Genomic DNA, 22,837 nt, shown 5'->3' on the forward strand with positions numbered 1-22,837 from the left:
CACAACAGAGAGTCCCTGACGAAGCAGGAGAAAAGTGGGGTGCAGAACTCAAATTCTAGTAAAAAGACCAGACTTAATGGTCTGACTGAGACTGGAGGGACCCCAGAATACATGGCTCCTGGACTCTCTGTTAGCCCAAAACTAAAACCATTCCCGAAGCCAACTCTTCAGACAAAGATTAGACTAGACTATGGAACATAAAATGATACTTGTGAAGAGTGTGCTTCTTAGCTCAAGTAGATACATGAGACTGAATGGGCAGCTGCTGTCCAGAGGCAAGATGAGAAGGCAGAGGGGTCAGGAGCTGGTTGAATGGACATGGGAAATCCAGGGAGGAAAGGAGGAATGTGCTGTCACAGTATAGGGAGAGCAACTAGGGTCACGTAACAATGTGTGTATGAATTTTTGTATGAGAGACTAACATGAATTGTAAGCTTTCACTTAAAGCACAACAATTAAAAAAAAAAAACAATATAGACACTGCTTGATAATCTGGAAAATGTGTTAATTTTAATTGGTAAATTTAATTTAAGCTAAAAACTACTACGCAGCTCATAGTTTCTGTTCAGGGGAGAAAAAAAAGTAATAGATCCTGGATCATACTTATCAGACTGAAGCACACTTAAAAAAGTTTTAATGGAAACCCATATCATGTTGATTCAGATGAGTTGCATTCAGCCCTAATTTATAAATGTTTTTAGGGGATCCTAAGTATAGTTCACCTCAAGTTACGTTTTAATTTTATATCAGCGATAAAGAAAATAAGTTTTAAAAACAAATCAATAAAATATAAGTTCTCTGCACCATCATACAATTGAAAGAAAATACTTAGGCTGGATTCTGCTTTGAAATAGAATTCACTTTCATTGTACTTTACCTGTAATCATTAAAAGATGTGTGTGTGTGTGTGTGTGTGTGTGTGTCTGTGTGTTTGTGTGTATGCCTTAGAGAGAAATAAGGGGTTTGTTTTAAGCATCCTGTTCTTGGGATATCGGTGAAACAGCCAATGGGTGTTCCTTTGGATACCTAGAAAACAAATCCTTGATTTGTTATCCGAGTGATCACAAGTCATGTTTCCTAAAATGTGATAAATTGATTATACATTTCTCCTAATTAGGCAGCAGATGGATTTTTGTTTGTCGTAGGATGTGACCGAGGGAAGATTCTATTTGTCTCAGAGTCTGTCTTTAAGATCCTCAACTACAGCCAGGTATTGTTCATGCTTCTACGCTCCTGTTGGTGGACAGTCCTCACAGTAGTCAGAAATGTCACCCCATTTTTGAGGACAGTTATAGCATACAAGTCACATGCGAATTACATATATTGTTTTTCTCCCCTAAGTCCTTCTTCCAGAAAACTCTTAACTTCTGTTAAGAAGTTAAACTTGAAACAATCTTTTAATATATTCCATTCTTCCCCGCATTGGAAGGATTAACTCTGATCTGATCAGCAGCTTCATAGCTTTATTATTGCTGCAAAATAAATATTCCACAACTAGCTGGTTGGAGAGGACGAGCAAGGGGCTATCTGACAAAGGAGAGTGGTGGGTGGGTAATACAATATCAGAGAAAAAGAAAGCTGGGAATCCACCCCATACTGTGTTTGCAGTGATGTGTCTGTCACTTACTGCCTGGGTGGTCTTAAGCAAGTCACTTAGCTCTGTTAAATCTCAGCCTGCCTTAAAAAATGATTGTAATAATCTATACCTTTTATAATTGTTTGTAGGATCAAATTGTAAAAGCTTTTAGGACAGAGCTTTTGTCTATTATGTCCCCATGAGTTTTCATTCATTCATTCACACACTGGTAATTGCATGGAAGCTTGGTAGGCAGAAGAATTGAAGGCTCAAAATAACGTTTGTATAAATCAAAGTAGCATGTAACGTTTCCAAAGTGTTTGCTATTTTTATTCTCAGAACTAAGTTAGGGAAGAAGTTTTTATTATCTCTGTTGACAGATACAGCGAGCGAGGCATGTATATAAAGTGACTTGCTAAGAACAGAGAGACTTAATGGTAGAGCTGGAGTCAGAGCCCACGCTCTGCATTCCTCCTTCCGAGCTATTAGGATTATTTGAGAATCAGAAATAAATAAAAAGGAATATGTATAGCCAAAATATTCTTGCCTTCGAAGAGCATGAACTATTTATGTAATTGAGCCCAGTTCTTTGCTTGTGGGTTATCAGAATAAACTTCCTACTGCCTCATTCACTGTGCTTGTGTTTAGGCAAAGTGGTTGGACATATGTACATGTTCAAATATGAAATGTTTGAAATAGTCTTGCCTAAAAATACAAAAGAAGGGCAAAGGATTTACTTGTTGGATAAGTTATATCCCACATGCTGTTTCCTTTTCATCTTTAACGTTTCATCCCCACAGAATGATCTGATTGGTCAGAGTTTGTTTGACTACCTGCATCCTAAAGATATCGCCAAAGTCAAGGAGCAGCTCTCCTCTTCCGACACCGCACCCCGGGAGCGGCTCATAGATGCAAAAAGTGAGTACAGGAGAAGGCTTCTGCTGTTTCCTCAGCTCCACTCTCACAGGCACAGCCGCAGGCGGCCGTGGAGCAGAGCATGTACAATGTGTGCGAATGGTCTCGGCCTCCTGGTTTCCACCTCCCTGCCCTTTATCTGGCTCACAGGTGCTATGTTTGGCTAAATGAATTATTGATATTCTTTTCTGTTTGTTTTTGTTTTGTTGTTCATAAAGAAAAAAAAATTCAATTTCCAAATTTATAGGGAGGAAGAAGAGCTATTTTGACCCAATTCTTTCTGATTTTTAATCATTTTTGTTTCCGAATCTAGAAATTCCCAGTTGTATGCTCCTGAGTTTAAAGGGCTCAAGCCGGTTGGAGTTGTTTTCACAGAATGGCTTTTCCGCCTCTCTGTATCTGTGTTGCATACACGAAGCCTTATAAGATAAAGGAAGAAAAGTTCAAATATATAAGTGTGATGTTTCCTTGACCACAGTGCTTCCTATCAGATCGGCTCCCCTCCTGGCTTCCCTCTTGCAGTAGCAGGACCACCATTCACATCCTCATCCCTCACTTCCTGCTCCTGCAGCCCCTCCTGTACCTGCTGTGCGAGGCCGCCAGTAGCTCTCCTCTCCTTCATTCCCAAGGGAGGCTGTGCGCTACAGCAGTTAAGAGTGGCTCCAGTCCTGGCTCTACCATTTACTAACTGTGTGACCTTGGGCAAGTTACTTTACCTCTCTGTGCCTCAGTATCTTTATCTGCAAAATAGTACCTATTTCATTGGGGGGTTGTTAATATGCATAAAGCCCATGGGACTGTTACCGGCACATAGTAAGCACAGTATCCATGTTGGCTGTTCCTGCTTTCACCTTGGCCCAGTGCAGAATGTGGCCTAACTAGTTTCTGTTCCGAGTATCCCCATTTTAATCCCCGGAAGGAAATATCACCAGTGTAATCTCTTCCAAAACATCCTTTTCAGTAAGGCTAAGGTGCTCCTCTCTTCCTAGAAGGAAAATGCAGTCCCCGGTGCCTGTTACCTTCAGAGTCTGGCCCTGGCTTTTTTTTTTTTTTTTTTTTTTTTTGAGATTTGAATATGTATTACCTTTACCTTTGTTTTTTTGCTTTTTCATTGTGGTGAAAATATACATAACAAAACACACACCAATTCAACAATTTCCACGTGTGTAATTCAGTGACATCGATTACATTCTTCAAGTTGTGCAACCATTCTCGCTATCCTTTTCCAAATTATTCCACCACCATCAGCATCAGCTCCATGCCCCCCACCCCAACAAAACAACAACTCCCTTTTTCCCCCTCCCTCCCGCCCCTGGTAGCCACCGATAATTTTTGGTTTCTGTATATTTTCTCATTTCATATAAGTGAGATCATACAGTGTTTGTCCTTTTGCAGTTGACCAGTTTCGCTTAAGGAATCCCTGGGTGGCAAATGGTTAAGCGCTTGACCACTAGCTGAAAGGTTGGCAGTTCAGAACCACCCAGAAGCACCCCAGAAGACAGGCCTGGCAATCTGCTTCCGAAAGGTCACAGCCCTGAAAGCCCTATGAAGCAGCTCCACTCTGCACGCACGGGGTCGTCATGAGTCCACTCGATGGCAACCTAGCATTTTTCAGCAACTTAAGGAGAAAAGATGAATCATGTTTGGTCCTCGTCTTTAAGGCTCTTACCATATAGTTGGGGAGACAAGCAGACAGACAGCACCCTGCATAATAAGGGCAGCCACAGAAATAGTACCAAGCATAGAGAACAGGCTGATTCATCCTCACGTGGGTGCAAGGGGAGGCGTCACCAAGTAGGTGACAAGTGAGGTGGGTTGGAAAAGTTGAGTTAATTTTTGCCAGGTGACCAGGGAAGGAAACGAGCAAAGGAAACAGTTTGTAGATGGGTGCAGAGGTGTGGAGCTATGTGGCTTGCCTGTTGCTGTGCAGGGGAGTGGGGGCTGGACCACAGAGACTCTTTCATCTGTAGGGATGCAGTGAAGGGCTCTGAGCTGAGTGGGGCAGGCTCAGATTGGCATTCTGGAGATGATTACTGAGGTCTCAGGCAGTGTGGGAGTGGATTGGAGGGGATGAGACCCATGAAGAATCCTCTCTTTGCACAGTTTCTCCCGTGATGACCAGTAGGGTGCTCTACACCTGCCCCAAATATGACTGGTGGCCCTCAGCTTCTGCAGTGGCAGGTAGCCAGCATTTCTGCTGGAGGAGTGCACATCAGAATCACCTAGGGAGCTTTTTCAGCATGGTCGTGCCCCACCTCCAGAGATTCAAATATAGTCAGTCTAGGACATAATGCACGAAACGTAATGCAAGCCACAATTATGAGCCTTGTGTAATTTTGTATTTACTGGTAGCCACATAAAAAAAAGTAAAAATAATGTAAAATTAACTTTAGGAATGTATTTTACTTAACCCAATAAATCCAAAATATTATTTCAACATGCAATAATAAAAAAAAAAAACTAATGAGGTCTTTTACAGTTTTGTTTTTTGTTTGTACTAAGTCTTTGAAATCCAGTGTGTATTTTACACAGCACGTCTCAGTTTGGACTAGCCACAATTCAAGTGCTCAATAGCTGCCTGTAGCTAATGGCGACCCTAACGGACAGTGCAGCCCTTAGCATGGGGTCTCACAATCTGTATGTTAATAAAGTGCCCACGGATTCTTACATACAGCCGGGTTGAGAACTTAAGGCAGTCCTGCTTCCTCCTTTCCATTCCAATATCCAAATCTTGCCCATCCTTCAAATCTTAGCCCAAGTTCTTCCTCCTGTGGGAAGCCTTTCCCCAAGAGTCCCAGCTAGTATCAGACTTTCCTCCTCTGAAAAGCAGATTGTCTTTGCCACTTATTTGGCACTAATCGTACATCAGTGCAAACGGTTAACGTGCTCGGCTGCTAACCAAGAGGTAGGCAGTTCAAGTCCACCCAGAGGTGCCTCAAAAGGAAGGCCTGGTGATGTACTTCCAAAAAATTAGCCTTTAAAAACCTTATGGAGCGCATTTCTACTCTGATACACAGAGGATCACCATGAGTCAGAATCGACTTGATAGCAACTGGTTTTTTAATCATACATCACCTGTGTTATTATTAATGTTTTCATAGTATACTTCCATTTCCCTTTCTCAGTCATAAGCCCTCGTTGGACAGGGACCCCATACTATATTTCTTTTTATCCCCCATACTACCTAGTTCACTGGTCCAGCACCTGCATTCTACGTGACCTGTAAACATTTCTGCACTGACAACACACACCTATCCATATTGCATCTTTTAAGGCCTACACTGGGGAGAAATGTTACTCTCATGCTGTCGTAAGGAAACAGTGAGGCAGGAGAGAAAAGGCTTTGTTCAAGGTCACACACCCCCTCCTGACAGACAACACTGCTCTCAGTTTATCACATTTTGTGTATTGATTTGCAGCTGGACTTCCAGTTAAAACAGATATAACCCCTGGGCCATCTCGATTATGTTCTGGAGCACGACGTTCTTTCTTCTGTAGGATGAAGTGTAACAGGCCTTCAGTAAAGGTTGAAGACAAGGACTTCCCCTCCACCTGCTCAAAGAAAAAAGGTAATGGTCTAACAGTTCTTTAAAATCCTGTTGCAGGTGAGGCTGTCTGTCTTTCTACTGTAGAGCTCTCAGCAGGGTGTTGGTTCATTGCTGGCCATAGCGGCAGGTCCCAGGACTGCAGCCAGGACCTCACTGAATCCACCCACCCCCACCTACAGTTTAGGGCAGTTGGGGAGCAGGGGAGAGAACAGGGAAGCCCTGATGAGTTCTCATGATGACAGAGATTGGTAGGGAGGGTTCTTCTTGAATTCTGTTTATTTTAATGTGGTTGGGAAGGAATACTGTCAGCCACAATCCTGGCTACGTCTTGGGCACGCCACCAGTCCACCAAAATTATTCTTGCTAAGTTTGCCAGTGACCTTTGTGTTGCTAAATGCAGTAGACACTTTGTTTTTCTTCCTACTAGACTTCTTCTTCCTACTTGAAGTGCTCTCTTCCCTAGGAGTCGGTGATACTACATTCTTCTCGCTTCCCCCGCCCCTGCCACTCCAGGCTCTCTTCCTGGTTCCTTTTGCTGGTTCCTATTCTGTCCTGGGGTGGCTTCTCTGCTGTATCTACACTCTATCCATAGGTAATGCTGTCCACTCCCTTAGCTTTAAATGCCGTTTATATGCCAATAACGTCCAAGTTTATATTTTCAGCCCAGACTTCTCTTTTGAACTCTAGATCCATAAATAAACTGCTTCTTACATCTACCTGCTTGGATATCTCAAGGGCATCTCAAACACGACGCATGTAAAAATGACCACTTGAGCTTCCCCTTTAATGTAAGAGGTGCCACCATCTATCCAGTTGCTCATGCTAGAACCCTGGGAGGTACCCTTAGCCCCTGTCTCCCCCTTCCTGCTCCCCATCCAGTCTGTTACTAAGTCCCGCCACAGTGAATTCCATCTACAGAAGTTAATCTAAAATATGTGTCTCCATCTCCACATTCACTGCTGTCACGCTGATCAACCCTCACAGGTCTGGCGCAGTAGGCTCCTCATGCTTCCACTCTTCCACACAGCAGTCAGAATGATCCTTTTGAAATCAAATCTAATTATCAGTCCCCTGTTTCAAACCCTCTAATGTTTCGTATTACTCTTGAAGACAAGTTCAAAATCCTTAACCCGACCTACCCACAGCCCCTGCTGCTTCTGAGCACATTCGAGCCACGCTGACCTTCTTTGGATGCTTCAAGCTCCTTTCCACCCAGGGCCCCTATACACCTGGTCACCTCTGATTGGAATTCTTCTTACTCCCCACCAGCTCCCTTCACCTGGCTTACTCCAGCTCATTCTTTAGAGTTCAGCATCAATGTCCCTCACTCCCTCAGGCTGCCTTATGTCCCCTTGTAGCACTCCACGGGTTTTGTTTCTATCACTTTCTTACAGTTGCATTTATCTAGTTATTTGTGTGATTATTTGTTTGAAGCCTCCCCCCACTAGACTGTAAACTCCACGAGGGCATGTCTGATTTTTTTTCCACTGTATTCCAGTAACCAGCATAGACCCAGTGCTTGGTGAACACTCCATAAGTGTTCATAGTTGAGGTCCACAAGTCCTGCATACTTAACATTTCCCAAATTGGAATCTTTTCTCCCTTTCCTCTATTGTGTCTTCCCTGAGTCAGTGAATGACAGTAAAGCTAGAAAAATTGGAGTCATCTTCATTCTCTTTCTTTCCCTTAAGCCCAATATTCATACCAAATCCCAACAATCCTGTCTCAGAAATTTCTCCTGGATCCTTCTCCTCATCTTTACAGCCATAGATCAGCCCTCATTGTATGTCACTGTATTGCTGCCAATAGCCTCTTAACCAACCTTCCTACCTCTGGCTTCTACCCTCTTCTAGTTCATCCATGACTCTGCTCAGAGAGCATCCAAACAGCTGTTTCCACACCTAAATACCTTTGGAAACTCTCCATTTCCTGACTGTAAAACACCAACACATTTGTTAGCAAATAATCCAAGGCCCTTATGATCTATTCCCAACCTGCCTTGCCAGCCCCACCCCCCAGCACCTTCCTTTTCACTCCAACCCCATGGAGCTCTTTGCTGTTTCCTGCACAGGATAATGCTGCTGTGCCTTTGTACATTCTCAGCTTTTCCATATTCAAGTCCTTTAGCTGGTGATCATCCTTCTTGATCTACCTCCTATGTTGGTTTCTCTGAGGAGCCTGCCACTCCTCAGGTAGATTTAGATACTGCTTCTAGGTGTATGTAATACCTTTGGTGTAACTACCTCTACTAAGCCCACATGACACTGGATGATGGTTGTCTATTTTTCTGTCTGCCCCCTCACTAGATGCTCACTTCTGGAGAGTGAGGCCTTGTTTTATGTTTGACTCGCTACCCACACCCTGCCCTACCATAAGCTGCCTATGCTTCCATGCCTGCCCCAAAGCCAGCTGACACTAACCACGGACTTTGCTTTCTAGCAGACCGAAAAAGCTTCTGCACAATCCACAGCACAGGCTATTTGAAAAGCTGGCCACCAACAAAAATGGGGCTGGACGAAGACAACGAACCGGACAATGAAGGGTGTAACCTCAGCTGCCTTGTCGCGATCGGACGGCTGCATTCTCACGTGGTTCCGCAGCCGGTGAACGGGGACGTCAGGGTGAAATCTATGGAATATGTGTCCCGACACGCAATAGACGGGAAGTTTGTCTTTGTAGACCAGAGGTAAGAATCTGCGCGTTACCCCTGAGCGATGGTCGAGGATTTTCAACACTGAGTAACGCAGAGGAGAGTGGGCCATCAGTTGGCTTTTCTAAGGATAAAGAAAGAGAAGAAAGTGATGAGGTCTCTGCTAAAAAACTGAGACCCACTAGGATATCATCATAAATACGAAGATTCTCTCTGTGTCATTCTGTCGTATATAGAGACAGTTACTAAGTGGGGTGGCTTGATGTCCATGGCCGAAAGAGAAATCGTAGGCACAGCGTGCTGTCTGAATCTACAGAATATTCTGGGACCATTACTCTGACTGGAATTCTGGAATGGAGGACTTAGAAAAGATTATCTAGCTCTGAGTTGTCCAATATAGTAGTTGTTGGCTATGGTAGCTTCATGTAGCTATTTATATTGAATTTAATAAATTCAAACTAAGTACAAATAAATAATCCATTCTTGAGGCTCACTGCCATGTTTCAAGTATTCCGTAGCCACATGTAGCTAGTGGTGCAGATGTAGAACATTTCTATTATCACAGAGAGTTCTGTTGGATCTAGTTCAGCCTCCTCACTTTATGGATGAGGAAACTGAGGCCCAGCCTGAAGACTGATCTCCTTCAGGATTCACGACTAATTGTTAGTAGACCTGGGCTAAGGACTCAGATGTTTCAAATTTTCCACTGCCCCCTGCTGTCTGCCTTAAAAATATTCACAGGCCAGTAATGTGGCTGGCTGTTAGAGATAGCCACTAAATGCTGGAAAAGGAAACAAATCTTTGTGGTCCTAGCGGCTGAAGCTACTGGTGTGTGATTATCCTGATAAAAAGTAGGCAGCAAAAAAGCTTTGCACTGGGGTTTAGATTTCTACCATACTTTTATCTAACTAATATGGTTATCCTTTTAAAACCTCCTAAAATTTGATTTCTTGTGCTAACAGGCCCTTTGGAAGGCTTCTTTGCTCTGCTTCCCTCTGCTTTTATAGTCTTGATTAAATTCAGATGCCTAGAAAAAAAAAATCCACACACCAAAAACCGAAACCAAACCCATTGCCTTTGAATAGATTCCAACTTGTAGCGACCCTATAAGCCTTCTGAAAATCCACCTAACTTTTTATTTTATTTTATTTTTTTAGTTTTAACCTTGTTTTCGTCAGCTTTAGCAGGATTCATCCAATGCAAAAGTACTATTAATCATCTTAATGGTTTTTCTTTTTTAAAAAATTCCCTTTTAGGGCAACAGCTATTTTGGCATATTTACCACAAGAACTTCTAGGCACATCATGTTATGAATATTTTCACCAAGATGACATAGGACATCTCGCAGAATGTCATAGGCAAGGTAAACTGGGCTGTATAAAATGTCTTAAGTTGAAAGTGCCACCCTGCATCTAGACTAGTCCATATAACCTTCTGTAGAAATCTTTCCCCAGCAGTGTGGGAATCAGCCAGCCCCAGGACTCTTCAGACCAAAATATCTGTTAAGAGACAAAGTTCATGCTCCCAGTCACTGTTTATCCCCTTACAGAATCCTCACCTCCATTTGACAGTGTTCTGTATATAGACCAGAGCAGTTTCTGGAAGTCATCTCTTGTTCAGAAGGTTTAGCTGGACTCTGTAAAGATTTAGTATGTCCCAAACTGATTCTCTTTTCCATAAATACCTGCACTGCCTCCTGTATTTTCCTTCTTGACTAATGACATGGTCACATATATGCAGCCTCATGAGAGAGAAACCAACATTGACCTCTTCCTTTACTTTCTCCTCCACAGATCTGTTCATCCATCCACCTTAGACATGCATCTCCAAAGAGTCTCCTCCTTGCCACCCCCATAGCCATGACCCTGGTTCAGGCCCCTTGTGCCCACCTGGATACTTATGACAGACTCCTAATAGGCCTCCCTTCTCTGTCCCTCCCCCAGTCCGTCTTCCACAGCCATCCCATTTATCCTGCTATAGATAGAGCTGACGTCACATCCCTGCTATAAAACCTCCTGCCTGCAGAATCAAGCCCAAACACCTTTGACGAGCATTCAACACCCTCCACATTTTGGCTCTACCTACGGCCTCAGTTTCCCCTCCCATCCCTGCCACTAGAGGCCCTATACTCCAGCCATGCTGACCATCTCACCATTCCCTGCGCTACCAGACCGTGCCTCCTTCCCTTGGCCAACTTGTGTTCATCCCTCAAGCTCTGATTACCTCTCTCTCCAGCCTTCTCTCACTCTGTTCCTTGAGGGCAGGAGTCACTCCTGTCTCCTCTCCTATTTCCAGTGCCTGGCACATGAAAGTGCCCATTACAGTCTGTTACATGAAACAGTGAGGTTTGAGTAAGTGAGTGATCCTGTGGATCTCATGTCCATAAATACTGTACTGCCCACAAGCTTCACGGTGGGGAAGAACACAGCCCTTTGCACAGTGTCTCTCATGCACCAAAGTATACTTGGTCGCTGATTCCATTTAGCTTTCTAGGATGGAGTCAGTTATTCCCTGGAGCCTTAGTTTCTTAGATTCTGTAAAATAGTGACAGATTCACAAATGAGTTGAAAACCTCTGAGTTAGACCCTCAGAAACTGCCTGTTCCCAGAGGTGTTGACTGCTGCTCCCTTGGCTTATCAAAGAGTGATGGCATCGGGAGCCTGGGTGCCCTAAGGATTCGATGTTGGGCTCCCTGTTTTTTACCTTGATCTGAAGAAGCAACAATGCTCATGGTTTCTTTGTGTTTTCAGTTTTACAGACGAGAGAAAAGATTACGACTAACTGTTACAAGTTTAAAATCAAAGATGGTTCTTTCATCACGTTACGGAGTCGATGGTTCAGTTTCATGAACCCTTGGACCAAGGAAGTAGAATACATTGTCTCCACCAACACTGTTGTTTTGTAAGTGTTTTTCCTATATCAGAAACTCCTTTGCTTTAAAGAGAGGTGCCTTGGGCTCCTTACCAGGGAAAGGGGGTGTAGGCAACAGCCAGTATCACCTTCTTTAATGCGACCTTGTTAATATCCTGTGAAGTCTGAGGACTGGCAAAGGACAAGCCTCAGTACTCATACCATGCAGTCCCCAACTTGTGGAATTGCTCTATGAAACAGCGACATTTCATTCCAGAGAAAGCTGTCAGCCTTTGAATTCTGCAGGCCCTGCACATTGGGCATCCACTTTTACTTCTCTGGTGGGGGGTGAGGGTTGACAATCCACGAAAGGCTCATACAGGCACCAGCTCATCCTGGCCTTGGCTGAGGATAGGTGGGTATCTGTGCCCATCAGGCTGGTGGCTTGAGCATGGGCAGCTAGAATGCTGCCTCAAAGGCTACCCCCTGCTGGGTGAGCTAGGGGAGGGAAGGCACCTCCTCTTTGGCCAGGCCTGTGGCCCACGTCTCCTTCCCCATGGTGTCCAAACCCCCACCTCTGGTTAGAGCTGAGCTAGGGGCTGGAGTCGGGCATGCTGCAGGTTGGCACGAGAGGAGGTGCTGCAGCAGTGGCGGTGGGCTGCTGCAGCCCCCACCTCTGCTGGACTGTGCCCCACACGAAATAGGAAGGCCCAGGCAGGTAGTGAGGCCAAAGGCCGGATGCTGTCCATCGTGTTACCAAACAGCGAGGAGACCTGTTCAGCCACTCAGACGCTTTATTTTCTGGCCTGTCCAGGTCCCAAGTGGACACTGGCCACCTTGGCCAAAGGTAAAAGGTGCTCAGTTCTGAGCAGGCCTGACTCACGTTTCCTTATTGCTGGGATGTTCACAGAGCCAACGTCCTGGAAGGCGGGGACCCAACCTTCCCGCAGCTCACAGCGTCCCCCCACAGCATGGACAGCATGCTGCCCTCTGGAGAAGGTAACTATGCACTGCTGGGCGCCGGGTTGGCCCACTGCGAGCTGCTTGTGGCCACGTACCCTCCCCCCAGTATTCTGGGTCCCCTGCCCCCATATCCCATGAAACAAGGGAAGCCTTCCGGGGATGCTGTGCTGATTTGCCTATGAGTACTAAGGACGCTGTCATCTTACTTTCTCTGTTGAGCCTGCAATACTGGGACCTCTTTTTTTGCCTTTCCTGAGGCTGCCTGGACCCTGGAAGCCCTTGAAATAGCAAACTCCTCCTTCCTCCCGTGCTCTCCTCCTTCTCTGCCACCCAGTGGCTGTGATGTGAAATACTCTTTGGTGACTGTCACTGGCTCTGTGGTTGGGAAGAGGGTGTCTGTTGGCACTGGGGTGTGTGTCATGCCCAGCGGGGCCCCTGCGCTCCACACACTACTTGTTCCTCGGGGCTGCACCTGCTTGCATGGCTTAAGTCCCCACCTCTCCAGCGATAACTCCCACAGCCGCATCTCCAGCCCAGTCTCCCTTCTGAGCTCCAGATCTGTCTCTACAATTTCCTCCTGGACAGAGCCACCTGAAGTCCCAGAGGCACCTGAAATTCAGCATCTCCCAAACTGATTCTCTGTGCTTCCCCATCTAGTTGTTGTTTCAGCCAGAAATCTCAACCCCTACTTCTCCCCCATCATACCTAAACATGAAATCCTGTCCCTTCTATCTCTTAAATGCCTCCATCACTACTGCTGCTGCTTAGCCCTCCTTATCTGTTGCCTGGATTGTTACAGATAACTTCCTAACTCTAGTCTCACCCTTCCTACCCCCTACCTGTTAATTCTTCATGTAGTGGACTTTCTAATGACCCAGATCTAACTCAGGGCCTTGTCTTTGTAAAGTCCTTTGGTGCTCCTTAACCCCTTCGAGATACTGTCCAGACTTGTTAGTTAGTGTGGCACCCAGGGCCCTTCATCATCCGTCATGATGCATTCCTTGGAGTAGTAACACGAGTTTTGTCCTGCCTCAGTGTTTTTGCACATGCTGGTCACACTGTGCCTGGAATGCTTTCCCCTCTATACCACTCTTCCAAGCTAATGTATACTCCTCCCTCAAGACTCAGCTCAGAGTTAATCTCTTGCAGGAAGCTATACCTGTTCTTGGATGAGTTAGGTGTCCCATGCTTACCTGTCAAATTTATCACACTTTGCTATAGCTGTTGTTCATCTTGTATGTCTCCCCAGTTAGACTGTGAGCTCCTTGAGGGCAGGGATGCTGACTTGTTTCTCTGTAACCCTGGTATGTAGTACGGTGTGTGAAACATTGGTACTCGGTAAACATTCGTTGAGTGCATGAAGACAATTAGATGCTTCGTGTCGTCACGTTGGTGTCTGATCCTGGAAGGACGCTTGAGCCTTTCCCTGCTGGAAGGCCTTCTAGCCTCACTGCCTGATAAGCTGTAATGCTGATGTCCCTTCAAGCCACAACTTTGAGGTTGAACTTCAAGTGGATTATAGGATGAACTGGTTTTAATTTTACACATAATAACATTTCTTCCTTAGTGTTCTCCTTTCCCACTCTGAGATTCTTTTGTTGTAGGTGGCCCAAAGAGGACCCATCCCACCGTTCCAGGGATCCCAGGGGGAACCAGGGCTGGGGCAGGAAAAATAGGTCGAATGATTGCTGAGGAGATCATGGAAATCCACAGGTAGGTAACACTTTCTACCTTGCTCCCTTAAACCAGTAGTTCTCAGCCTGGGGCAGTTTTGCTCCCCAGGAGATATTTTTCAGTGGAGACGTTTTTGGTTGTAATAACTGGGTGGGAAAGTACTGCTAAAACATTCAGTGGATGGGGACCAGGGACGCAGCTCAACATCCTGCAATGCATTGGACAGCCCCCACAACGAAGAAGTATCTAGCCCAAAATGTCAATAGTGCCAATGGTGAGAAACCAAAGAGGCTAAATCAAAAACTGGCCAGAGTTAAAGGGAGCTCTTTAAGAAGCTCAGCTTTCTGAAAACTTTGTGTATGACTCAAGCAACTTCCCAGTGAGAATAGATGTATACTAACATTATAGGACTGTAGGAGTAGAGCTGCAAACTGCCAGAGTCATTTGGGGATTAACAAAACATTAGCTTCTTCCAGTCAAAAAGCTGTCTTGGGTTAGTAATAGAAACTAAGCAGATCAGTTGCTGATAGAGGCAGCTATCTTGAAAGAGTCATCCCTCCCATTTGAAAGAGAAGGAGATTGGAAGCAGTCCCACCTAGGTTTGAATCCAGAGCATGCCTCTTTGGCTGTGTGTGCTTGAGAGCTTCACTTAACGTCTTAGTTTCTATTGGCTTAAACCATAAAAGGGAGGCAATATTTATCTTCCAAGGATTGTGTTGGGATTGGGAGGGACCTCATGAAAGTGCCTAAACAGAGCACGATATATAGCAAGTGCCCAAAAATTGTTGGACGTCTTTATGAACAGTCGTTGGAAGGGAAGCAGTTACTGTAAGTCGATTTGAGTTTGGAGAAGACAACATTTAATGGAGCATAATCATAGAAAAGGGGGAGAAAATGACTAATATTCCCTGCTGCCACTGGATTGATTGTTTCAGGAGAATGGGAGGCTGGCCTGTTTTCCAGTTGGCCAGGTAGGGACTCTTTGCCCAGTGGTAGCTCAGTTCTGTTCCCACCCCACAGGACTGATGGATGTGGGTGCCTGGCTCTGCTTCAGGAAGGAGATGTCGGGAGAGGGGAGTGTGCAGTGATAATCAGGTTCTGACCAGTCACTGCCAGCTGTGTGTGTTGCTTGAGACCATCCAAGAACAGTTTTAAAAAGTCCTTGACCTCAAGGATTTTATAATCTTTAAAGAGAGAAGTCTATTTCCTTTATGATGGTAAAAAGGAGAGTACATGAGCTGAAGCAAATGAGGGTTTGAACCCAGTCTTAAAGGGCGGGTGGGGTTTGTGGTAAAGGTGGGCATTCCCTCCTGAAAAGCCAGGCACACACCTCAGCAGGCATGTGGGTCACAGGTTCAGGGTCAAGAAGCAGACCACCTAACTGGGCAGCCTCTGTAGGAAGGAGACACAGAGCTATGTTGGCAGACTGCTAAGAATTCTAGGAAATGATGCTGAGCAGTTTGGACTGAAAGAAAACTGTGGGACCCTGTTCCCTGTCGGATGCTGAGTAGGTGTTCAGAGTGCTGTATTAAGCATTGTGGAAGTTGGGTTGCAGTAGGGAGAAATGAAAGTGAGCATGCTTGATAACCCAGGGATGAGGCCTATCCTACAGTGATGATGCTATTCAAAAGAGAAATCAGTAATTTTATGACTGACTAGATATTGAAGATGAAATAATGATGAAAAGGTGGTTCCAGGATAAGGAACCTGGGAATACAGTAGTTTCATAGATATAAGTAGGAAAAGGTGGTAGACACTCAGCACTTTTTCAGTAAGTGATTAGTAGCCATCCGTGTGTGCTAAGAGTGGATAGTATATACCGTGTTTTTATGCAGGTAACACGTGCCTTCTACATTTGTCTGCCAACCACTCCCTCCCCCCACCAGGTATTTTCATAAGCGCCTCTATGCCAATGTTTTTATACATTGTTGTTAAAAAAAAAAAATAGCATAGCGCACTTACGAAAATATCTCACGGAGGGAAGGCGCAGTTGGCAAAAAACCTAGAGGGTGCACATTATTTGTGTAAAAATACAGTAGTTGTATCGTGCCTTTGAGGACCTTATAATCCAAGAGAGAGAGAAAACTTGTTTACTCACAAATCTACAGAATTTAGGCAGTACAGTCCAAGAGCCAAAAGATTGCTGGGCAGTAGACGATGGGTCCCTTGGTGACCCAAAAGCTACAGTCATCCATGTAGGAGCTGAGACCCTGGCAGTCACACAGCTGATGCCATTCTCTCCGTAAACTTTGGCTCTGGTGCCAAGTCATGGCTTCCTTTCTTGAGGTACTTTAGCCCTGACAAGAGTTTATGTGCATTTACATCCTAAGTTTATTTCTTTATATACCTACTATTCTGAGAGATAATGCCAGCTGACAAAGGCCTGAGCCCATTTTCTATCACCTGCTGCCTTAGAGGCTGGATGGGCTTACAACACTATGTTCTAGTTGTGACTGAGCCATCCTGGTCTGGAGCCCTGTATTTCCTAAGAGTAATACACTAGCTAAACAGTGTTTCTAGGGAAAAGGATAAATCCTTTACTATGGATTTCAGTTTATGGTATCAAAGATTGAGGTTGAACTTCCAAGGTCCCCTTCAACTCTGAGATCAAGGTTCTATGAGGACATAGATCTCTGGCCACTTACTTGAAATTCACCAACCTGAAATCCAAACCCTATCCAAGGGCTTTGTCAGTGAGAAGCTTGATTCCAGGATCTGTATTCTAGATCAAGGGCCTGTGGGCCAAATCCAGCTTGCCACCTGTTTTTGTTTATAAAGTTTTATTGGAACACAGACACACCCATTCATTCACGTATTGTCTGGCTGCTTTCAAACTACAGCAGCAGAGTTGAGTAGTTGTGACAGACTGTATGACCTGCAAAGGCTAAATTTTAGTTGCTATCTGGCCCTTTACAGAAAAAGTTTGACAATCCCTGTTCTAGATCTTTACTCCCACCCCTCAACAAAACACATTACACCAAAAAGAGAAAAGACAATGTAACTCACTGTTCTATTCTCTGACAGGATAAGAGGGTCATCACCTTCCAGCTGTGGCTCCAGCCCTTTGAACATCACGAGTACACCTCCCCCTGATGCCTCTTCTCCAGGAGGCAAGAAGGTAAGGCTGATGACTCTTAGGCTAAGGCCCTTCTTAACCTAGAGCCTCTTGCTCAAGTTCTGCAATGTGCAGGGAGTATATCATTAAAATTGTGATTGAATCCTAGTAAAGGTAGAAGGCTCCGGCTGTGGAAAGAAGTTGGGCCCTGTTTTCCTCCTTGAAGTAAATGCATCTGTGTGAGTCTGGGTACAAAGCGCTCTGGTAGAGCAAGGGAGGTGTGCTGGCATCCTTAGAGGATTTAGTCCACATGCGTGGGGGAAGGCAGAAGGAGAAGAATGCTCTTAAAGAATGGGGAGCTGTCAGTCCATTTTACTGAGGGAGCAATTCAGGAGTTCCCATGAGGGAAGGATTAGTGAGTACTTCACACAGAAAAGTATCTCGTTCTCTGCCAGCAGTTTTCAAGGGAGAAAATGTTCTTAGTGTCTAGGGCAAGCGCTGGTAACAGCAGTACCACTAGCAGTGCTTTGGAAGTCAGGGCATGCTTTTGCAGCTGCAGAATACCCAGGGATCTGCTGCCTGGGTTTCCTGTGATGGGATGGTATTGACCACAAGTAGTTTTGTCAGTTGCCTGCCCATATGAGAAGCTGGCTAGAAGACTAGACTATAAGTAGGTTTAGAAACCATACACGTTTTCATCTTTTCCAGAGAATGTGCAAGGCTAGGCCCATATTAATTGTAAGCCATAACTCTATTTATAGTGTCCAATGTTAAAATATAGGTTAGGACAGCCCAGAGGCCAGTATCTTTGCACAGGAAGTCCTCCTCCCCCATCTCCCAAAACATATACAGAGCATATTAGTAATTTGCATAGGTGGGATTCCTAGGGCACAAACTGTATCAAATAAAATGCAGGGCCTGAACCCGTTGCTGTCAAGTCAGTTCCAATTCATAGTGACTCTATAGGACAGAGCAGAACTGCCCCATAGTGTTTCCAAGGAGCATCTGGTGGATTCGAACTGCCGACCTTTTGGTTAGCGGCTGAGCTCTTAACCACTGTGCCACCAGGGCTCCAAATGCAGAGCAGGGGTTCCCAAACCCGGGCTCCTGAGACTCAGGTTGCCAGGAGCTGTAGTACTGTGCGGTGGGATGAGAGCGGGGCACTTGGTGAGAGGAGACAGGGTAAGATCAAGACTGCTGCTTCTACCAGGGCAGCTTTGTTTTATATATGAATCTTCCACAAACATTTCTATTTCGAAAAGGGTTTTGCTCCCCCCAAAAAGGTTTGAAAGTCAATAAATTAATGCAAAAGAACACAAAGTAACATAGACCTGGGTTCAAAGCCTGGCTTTGCCATGGGCTAGCTGTGTGACCTTGTATAATTTTTAAGCATTAGTTTTTTGTTTTTGTTTTATGATGGGGCTGACAGTACGTACTCTACCTCCAAGGTTAAGTGAGGATTAAATGAGATAATATATGTGAAAGTGACTAGCCTTTAGTGAGAACTTAGAAAATACGGCTTGATGAAGCTGGACTAGGTATGCCTATCCACTGCTTACAGGCTGTGCTCTTAGCTGTGTTCTCCCATTGCAGCCTCCTGGGTCTTTCCTCTCATATTGAATTCACCATCTCCTTAGGGTGCTCTTTCTTTTTCTGCTTTTCAACTCAATTCTTAGGCTCTTGACTTGCTGGTATTACCAAGAATCCTACTACAGGTAGTCCATTCCAGTTTTTTAAGTTTTCATTATTATTGCCTTTTATTATCAGTATCTTTATAAATCTGATCTTTGAACATCTGCATATGAACATCTGAGAAGGATAGTTACGTGCTACAACACTATGTAGTACGTTACTAATGATAAGATGTAGGAAAAAAAATTACAAATGGCCATGAGCGCAGTTCATCATAATTGGAATACGTTGTAAGTGGGGGATTACCTATCCTCTGTTTTGAAAGGCCATCATGCCAGTAAAGTGCTTAAATATTCCTCGAGAAACTTTTGTGTGCATTCTTACCTGATCCTCACAATTTTGTAAGTGGCAAAATCTAGGCTCCCAAATGTTAAATGATCAGCCCAGCATCTGTTAATAAGTGTGGTTACCAACCTACAGTCCAGTCTCTTCTGATTCTTTCCACATCAATAACTGCCAGAGATTCAAAACTGTGTTCTGCATCACGAAGCCCCAAGTATTTCTGAGGCATTTATGAACATTTTTTCCTTTTCTTTGGGCTTGTAAAAATGGGTCTGGGAGAAGACATTCTGGATATATTCTCTTGTGAGTTTTCAGCAGCAGGACTTAAAAGAAAAGCATTCTAAACAAGATGGAGTTAAACATGACAGCAAAATCAAATGGTGCACCAGACTCACAAGAGGAAAGGTGGCCCCACGCTCCTAGCCCTTCCCAGTCACTTCCAAATTTGACAGGTCCAAAAACAAGCCACTGAGCCTGCCAGCTTTCAGTCAGGATCAAGCTAAAAAGGGAGGCCAGGTGAGCCTCACTAGGTGCCAGGAGAGTTTGGACAACCAGAGGCACTAAGGCAGGTTCAGATAAAACAGCAGTTCTCAGAGTGTGTTCATGCTCTTCTGGGTAGGCCCCAAAACCCTTCCAGGGGCCTGCAAGTCAAAACTATTTTCATAATAATGCTATAGCATTATTTTTTTCACTGTGTTAACATATGCACTGATAGTACAAAACAATGTTGAGTAAAACTGTTGGTGCTTTCGCACAAATCAAGGGAGTGGCACCAAACCATACTAGTGGTCACTGTACCCTTCACTGCCACCTACTAACCATTAAAATAAATAAATTGTAAAGCCAGTATCATTTCAGAATGCCCTTAATGAAACAGTGAAAATCATTACTTTTTATAAAATCCTTGTGTATAGATTGTTTAAATATTCTTCGTGGAGAAATGGGAAGTATGCATGAAGCACTTGTGCTACATGCCGAACTGTGACGGTTGGCCTGAGGAAAAGCACTTGTGCAGTGGTTTAACTAGTGAGCTGAACTAGCTGCTTTTCTCATGGGACACCATTTTTACTATGGCAAACTGTGGTTATTCAGAATTGGGTATTTGGCATACATCTTCTTGAAAATGAATGAAATGAACCTATCACCTCAAGGAAAGATAATACTTGTTGCCAATGATAAAATCTGAGCTTTCAAGCAAAAATTAAAAATTTTTAGAAAACTTTTAACTGCCACTTTGAGCTCAACAGCTTCCCCAAACTTAAAAGATTTTTCTGATGAGATGGGTGATATTAACAAAAGTAATTTTACGATGTTGTATAGCGAAATGTGTTAACATTTGGAAGATCTGCTAACTCAGTCAACCAAAATTTTCCAAATGACCAATGCAAGATGGTTCAAAAAGATCTATCCTAAGTGCCAAGATACATCAATGGATTTTAACATAACAGAGGACAAAAAATTCACTGTTATGGTTTCAGATTCCACATTGCAACTAACCTTTAAGAAACTTCCACTTGTTGAATTCTGATGTAAAGAATACCACAATTATCTGAAAAGGCTATTAAAATACACCTCTTTTCCAAATACATATCTGTGGGAAACTTTTCTACATATACTTCAACCAAAACAACATATCATAGCAGAATGAATTCAGAAGCAGATAGGAAAATCCAGCTATCTTCTATTAAGCCAGACATTAGATTTGCAAAAATATAAAACAATGACACTATTTTCACTAATTTGTTTTGGAAAAAATTATTTTTTCATTAAAATGTTATTTATGTTAACATGTAATTTGTTTATTATATTTTAAAATGCATTCGTTTTAATTTCAAATATAATATTGATAAATATACCCTACACAAACAAAAGTTCTTTGGAGTCCTCAGTAATTTTTAATCATGTAAAGGGGGCTGAGAGAACTGTGGAGATAAAAGTTGTAATGCCACCTACTGGCAAGTCCTGAAATCACCGCCTCTCCTGAAATCCAGCAGCCATAAAACTGTTCCCTCACCTAGTCATATCCAAATACTTCTCAAAGGATGTTCTATTATGAGACACCCTGGGCAAGGAAGCTGAGGGGTAGGGAAAATCAAGAAGGAGGGGGCAGGGAAAGGGATATCTTGAGACAAAGTTAGAGTTCTGCGTTTGATGAGTGGTAATGCTCCTCAGTGACCTATGTAAGAAAAGCCACAGGTTACTGTGGTGTACCTGGTGAGGAGATTTACTTCTAGTGTTTTCTTAATCTATGACTCCTGAAGCTGTGTCTCTGCACACTTGTTAACAACCCCACTTACTGCCTCTTCAGCAACATCTGTTGCTGTAAGATGTTTTACTCCCTTGCAGAATTGCCCAGCTGGGTTCACTGAGGTTTAGTTCTTGGCCTTAAAGAAACACGTGGGCAGCATGATCCGAGGTAATTGAATGCTCCTGGGATTTTATTCAGTTTTTAAATTGCTTGTGTGGCAAAAAAAGACCAGATTTACTGGCCTAAAGAAGACTGGAGAAACCTCAAGAGTATGGCCCCCAGACACCCTTTTAGCTCAGTGGTGAAGTTACCTCCGAGGTTCACTGTTCAGCCTGGGAGTGGACAGCCCCATAAAACCAAATGAGACTAACGAGGTACAGGAGTCCAGTGACAAGGGCCAGAAGGCAGAAGGGGACAAGGAAGCTGGTGATAGGGAACCCAAGGTTGAGTAAGGATATTGTTGTGTTGTGAGATTGTTAACCATTGTCATAGGGCAGCATTTGTAGTAACTGTTAAATGAGAAACTATTTTGTTCTGTAAGCCTTCATCTTAAGTGAGAATAACAGCACAATTGGAAGAGCGTAGTCAATGTCACTGAACTGTGCATATAGAAATTTTTGAAATCGTGTATCTTTGGCTATGTGTATTTTCACCAAAAAAAAAGGTTGAGAAGTTAGAGGGTTGATATGTTGTGGGGTTGTTAACCAACGTCCAAAACAATATGTGTACTACTGTCTCATGAGAAACTATTTGTTCTGTAAGCCTTCACCTGAAGTACAATAAAAAATAAATAAATAAATAAATTGCTTGTGTGGGTTGAACTGAATGAACAGAATAGTTTGAGGATGAGGTTTTTTCTTATTCTGACCATTCCTAACAGTTTCCTTGTTTGAAATCATGCAATAGGAATCTTCCAAACTGAAGCCATTTGAAGTTTTCCTCCCACCTTCCTCTTTCCCACGTTTCATTTTCTTGGTGACATTGCACATGATACTTATTGAAAATACATTTATATGAATGAAAATTTTCAAACCTTTCCCCTTGTGTTTGTAGATTTTAAATGGAGGGACCCCAGACATTTCTTCCAGTGGCCTACTACCAGGGCAGGCTCAGGAGAACCCAGGTTATCCATATTCTGACAGTTCTTCTATCCTTGGTAAGTAGCATCATTATTCATTTCATTGCAATGAGCTTGCAAAACATCTGGCATAAAGTCAGCTTTAAGAACAGAATTGTACAAAGAAGCTAGTTCTAATTATATTTGATAAGAGCAAAGTAAAACTTTAACATTTGTTAAAATCTCTACTTCAAAGTTTACTCTAATGGTTGAGTTCTGGTGGGGGTCCAGGTTTGTCCCTGGACCTCAAAAGGAGGCTACAGCAGC

The 22,837-nt window shown here is 43.8% G+C and overlaps 1 protein-coding gene across 4 annotated transcripts in view; it reads left to right on the forward strand.

Moving 5' to 3' along the window:
- The window catches only part of BMAL1 (basic helix-loop-helix ARNT like 1), a 119,507-nt gene that overhangs the window by 94,018 nt on the left and 2,652 nt on the right, over positions 1-22,837 (forward strand). For 3 of the 4 annotated variants that reach the window (XM_023737320.1, XM_004369659.2, XM_023737327.1), the window contains 10 exons: positions 1,118-1,210; positions 2,377-2,494; positions 5,911-6,060; positions 8,479-8,725; positions 9,946-10,052; positions 11,440-11,590; positions 12,450-12,538; positions 14,107-14,215; positions 17,201-17,294; positions 22,507-22,609. In XM_023737320.1, coding sequence (XP_023593088.1) covers positions 1,118-1,210; positions 2,377-2,494; positions 5,911-6,060; positions 8,479-8,725; positions 9,946-10,052; positions 11,440-11,590; positions 12,450-12,538; positions 14,107-14,215; positions 17,201-17,294; positions 22,507-22,609 — 1,261 coding nt within the window. The remainder of the gene's footprint in view (positions 1-1,117; positions 1,211-2,376; positions 2,495-5,910; positions 6,061-8,478; positions 8,726-9,945; positions 10,053-11,439; positions 11,591-12,449; positions 12,539-14,106; positions 14,216-17,200; positions 17,295-22,506; positions 22,610-22,837) is intronic. The other variant, XM_023737335.1, reaches the window with a different exon arrangement.

This window comes from Trichechus manatus, unplaced genomic scaffold (genome assembly GCF_000243295.1).
Source record: "Trichechus manatus latirostris isolate Lorelei unplaced genomic scaffold, TriManLat1.0 scaffold00006, whole genome shotgun sequence".
Taxonomy (NCBI): Eukaryota; Metazoa; Chordata; class Mammalia; order Sirenia; family Trichechidae; genus Trichechus; species Trichechus manatus.